We start from the raw sequence: 4,330 nt of genomic DNA, 5'->3' as shown, positions 1-4,330 counted from the left end.
AAAAATATAATTCTGATGAAGCTAAGGTATCAACGACTCTGAATCCGAAAAGGGAGCCATTCAATAGATTTATATTAATACAATAAAACATTATTTTATAGTTCTTCGAAGTGTTTCACGATTGTCTAGCACTTACTGCTCATTTTTTTTTTTTTCGGTTATATTTATCCAAGACAAGTGATACGATTCTCTAACAAACTAATAGCAAATGTAACTTTCTAACCTTGTACGCTATTGAAAGTCTATATGTAGTAAATTTAGCAGCTTCGATCTACTCGTGGCACTAAATTTATATTTATACAATTTGGTTTATCTACGAATGTTTTCGTAATTTTATTTGCGTGCGTGTATAAAAAAAAAAAAAACACTCGTAAATTGGAAGTCATTTAAAATAAACGTACTTGGTCATATACAGGGTTTGGCCTAAAACGTCTAAGTGCATGCCATGGCTGTGGGGTTCAGAAGCTCGCTTGAGACCACGCCGTTTCGGTTTCAGTTCCACAGCGCGGCACTTAGGGCAAATCTACTATATTCCCAAACTGACCAAATCCTTTAGAGTGGATTTGGTAGGCGGAAACTGAAAGAAGCCCGCTGTATATACAGGTTCTACAACCACCGCTTGACCGTATTGTTTTTTTTGTTTTTTTTTACGCCCCTGTAACTTAGCAGTTCGACAAAAAGAGAAAGACCAGACTTTAAAAGAAAAAATAGTAATGGGGTTCATTTAGTCGACTAAACCCTTCAAGGCGGTGCTCCCAGTACACCGCAATCTAGTGACTGAAACAAGATAAATGGTACTTGCACTTAGAGGAATTATTTGGCGTTTCAAAATACCGAGTTTATTAAATAGAGCTTGGTAAAATAAATTTTAAAAAACAGGTAACAATTATTAAATAAAAACAGGTACAATTATAGCCGTGTATAATCAACAACTCTTAATTGAGAACACCAGAATTACGAAAGTAGAAAAAGAATATGTAAAAAAGATTTGATCAAATTTTAAATATTCGTTTGAAAAAAAAAATACATAACATTATGTACTTTCAGAAGATTTTGGTGAAATATTTTTAACAAATACAATTTATCCAATTTGTTTACTTATGGACTGAACAGCGCTAGTAAAGTTTCTGAATTAAATGTAATGTGGATAATGCTTGTGAATAAAAGTAGATATAGAAGTACAGCGGAGGATAGTATGGAGAGTCATCCGTTTCTTTGGGTCCAGGTGAAGTGACCAAAAAACAATATAACGCAGGTCTCGGGCGATTCGTTTGTCAAGTGGATCGTATGCAGCTTTCAACATTTGTGAAACTTCACTAAAAGGCCTACGTTGCGTAATTACTTCGTACAATACTACGCCGAAAGACCAAATGTCCGTTGTGAAATCATATGGTTTACCGCTGTACACCTCGGGTGACATATATAATACTGTCCCGGCACACGTGTATGCAAAAGGCGTTAGCAATTTCCGAGCGAGGCCAAAATCCGAAATTTTAACACTGAAATTCTTGCTTACTAATATGTTTTGAGGCTTCAGATCCCGATGAATAATATTTCGACTGTGCATATATCGCAAACCGAGAACTACCTGAGAAATAAGGTTGTATATCATCCATTGCGAACTTGAGCTGAAACGAAAATACTGTATGACTTTGCTCAAATCACCAAAACTACAGTATTCAAGAACTATGGATAAACATCCGTTTTTATGAAAATACCCATAGAACTGGACAATAAAAGGATGATTTAATTCCTTTAGAACTGATATTTCTTTCATTGCGGATGCTAGTTGTTTTTCATTTCGAACATTTCCAATTTCTTTCAAAGCGTATTGCTTTTTCGTCCAAACGTTAACAACGAGAAATACATTTCCAAATGTACCGGACCCTAATTTTTTCAGTATTCTGTAATAGCTCATAATTTCGCTTGTCTCAAATATTGTTCTACTTCGTCATTTGATTCAATTAAATTGACATTATTAGCTACAAATGTATCATTTATAGTTATTCTGTACTTGCTCATACACACATATGTATGTATGTGTTTTAATTAAATATTTATAATTACTGTTTTCGAGGGTACGCAAGTTCGAGTGAAACACTGAAAATGAATATAGTCTTGTAACGAAGTTTTATAATGAAGGTAAGGTATATTTTTGTCGGAAGATGGAAACATTTACCAAAATCATTGGATGCCTGGGCGTTCTACGTTCAAATGCTTGCAGAATGTTTTCTGCATATTTACAAGGGCAATAATCTATTATTACTTAATATTACTTAACGATCAGGGAAAGTAAGCAACACAAAATAGAGTGCGGTAATTCATTTCGGCTAAAAAGGCGGCGAGCTGGCAGAAACGTTAGCACGCTGGGCGAAATGCGTAGCCGTATTTCGTCTGCCGCTACGTTCTCAGTTCAAATTCCGCCGAGGTCGACTTTGCCTTTCATCCTTTCGGGATCGATTAAATAAGTACCAGTTACGCACTGGGGGTCGATATAATCGACTTAATCCGTTTGTCTGTCTTTGTTTGTTCTCTCTGTGCTTAGCCTCTTGTGAGTAGTAAAGAAATGGGTAATCCATTTAGGCTGGTCGATGGCCTCTGTTTAATATGTATGTGTGTGTTTGTATTAGTCAGAAGGGATTGGTAGTTGTGCATACATTTGCAAGGCTATTTTAGCAGGTTGAACAACCAACCCCGTAGACGTTCCTTTCTTTAGTGGTTCACAAAGTCACGCCAAAAAATGACATTTTTTTTTGTCTACCATTCCTTCCCCCCCCCTCTCTCTCTCTCTCTCTCTATTTATGAACTAGAAAGAGGCGCAATGGTCCAGTGGTTAGGGCAGCGGACTCGCGGTCGTAGGATCGCGGTTTCGATTCCCAGACCGGGCGTTGTGAGTGTTAATTGAGCGAAAACACCTAAAAGCTCCACGAGGCTCCGGCAGGGATGGTGGTGATCCCTGCTGTACTCTTTCGCCACAACTTTCTCTCACTCTTACTTCCTGTTTCTGTTGTACCTGTATTTCAAAGGGCCGGCTTTGTCACTCTCTGTGTCACGCTGAATATCCCCGAGAACTACGTTAAGGGTACACGTGTCTGTGGAGTGCTCAGCCACTTACACGTTAATTTCACGAGCAGGCTGTTCCGTTGATCGGATCAACCGGAACCCTCGTCGTCGTAACCGACGGAGTGCTTCAAGATGAACGAGAAAATAAACTAGAGTTTGCTTCCATTTAATTCTTTCTTCCCCAAGATGTTGAACACGTTTAAAAAGTTTAAAAACCATCAAATCTTATTAAACGAAGCAATTTGTCTGCTTCCTTCTCAATCCTCAGAATTCCCTCCTCGCAACAGGTCTACCCTGAACTGAGAAACGCTACCCTGCTAGCCCAATAATATTCTTTTTATTACAAATTTTGGCACAAAGCCATCAATTTTTAGTGGGAGGGGTTAATTGATTATTGTTTTCGTGGGTACGCAAATTCGAATGAAACATTGAAAATGATATACTCTTGTATTTGGCCGGTGCTATATTTTATCGACCCGAAGGCGGCGAGCTGGCAGAAACGTTAGCACACCGGGCGAAATGCGTGGCCGTATTTCGTCTGCCGTTACGTTCTGAGTTCAGATTCCGCCGCGGTCGACTTTGCCTTTCATCCTTTCAAGGGTCGATAAATTAAGTACCAGTTACGCACTGGGGTCGATGTAATCGACTTAATTCGTTTGTCTTGTCCTTGTTTGTCCCCTCTGTGTTTAGCCCCTTGTGGGTAGTAAAGAAATATATTTTTTATCGACCCGAAATAATGAAAGGCAAAGTTGACATCGACGAAATTTGAACTCCAAACGTATAGGAATACCACTGAGTATCTCGTACAACGTGCTAATGATTTCTGCCAGCTGGCGAAATATGTTTTCCTTACCAACGAATATAGGAAACCAAAAGGCGGCGAGCTGGCAGAACCGGTAGCACACCGGGCGAAATGCTTAGCCGTATTTCGTCTGCCGCTACGTACCAGTTACGCACTGGGGTCAATATAATCGACTTAATCCGTTTGTCCTCTCTTTGTTTAGCCCCTTGTGGGTAGTAAAGAAATATGTATTTCGTCTGCCGTTACGTTCTGAGTTCAAATTCCGCCGAGGTGGACTTTGCCTTTCATCCTTTCGAGGTCGATAAATTAAGTAGCAGTTGCGACCTGGGGTCGATATAATCGGCTTAATCCGTTTGTCTGTCCTTGTTTGTTCTCTCTTTGTTAAGCCCCTTGTGGGTAGTAAAGAAATATGTATTTCGTCTGCCGTAACGTTCTGAGTTCAAATTCCGCCGAGGTCGACTTTGC

The 4,330-nt window shown here is 39.3% G+C and overlaps 1 protein-coding gene across 1 annotated transcript; it reads right to left on the bottom strand.

Annotated features, from left to right (window-relative positions):
- Positions 1–1,112: 1,112 nt before the first annotated feature.
- Positions 1,113–1,945, bottom strand: LOC115227078 (serine/threonine-protein kinase Nek5-like). Its single transcript, XM_029798009.2, has one exon. The coding sequence runs from the start codon at positions 1,916–1,918 to the stop codon at positions 1,133–1,135; it is 786 nt and encodes a 261-aa protein (XP_029653869.1). The 5' UTR covers positions 1,919–1,945; the 3' UTR covers positions 1,113–1,132.
- Positions 1,946–4,330: the final 2,385 nt, after the last annotated feature.

This window comes from Octopus sinensis, linkage group LG2, assembly GCF_006345805.1.
Source record: "Octopus sinensis linkage group LG2, ASM634580v1, whole genome shotgun sequence".
In the NCBI taxonomy this organism is placed as follows: Eukaryota; Metazoa; Mollusca; class Cephalopoda; order Octopoda; family Octopodidae; genus Octopus; species Octopus sinensis.
Note: the sequence above shows the minus strand (reverse complement) of the source record. Positions and strands in the feature narration are given on the sequence as shown.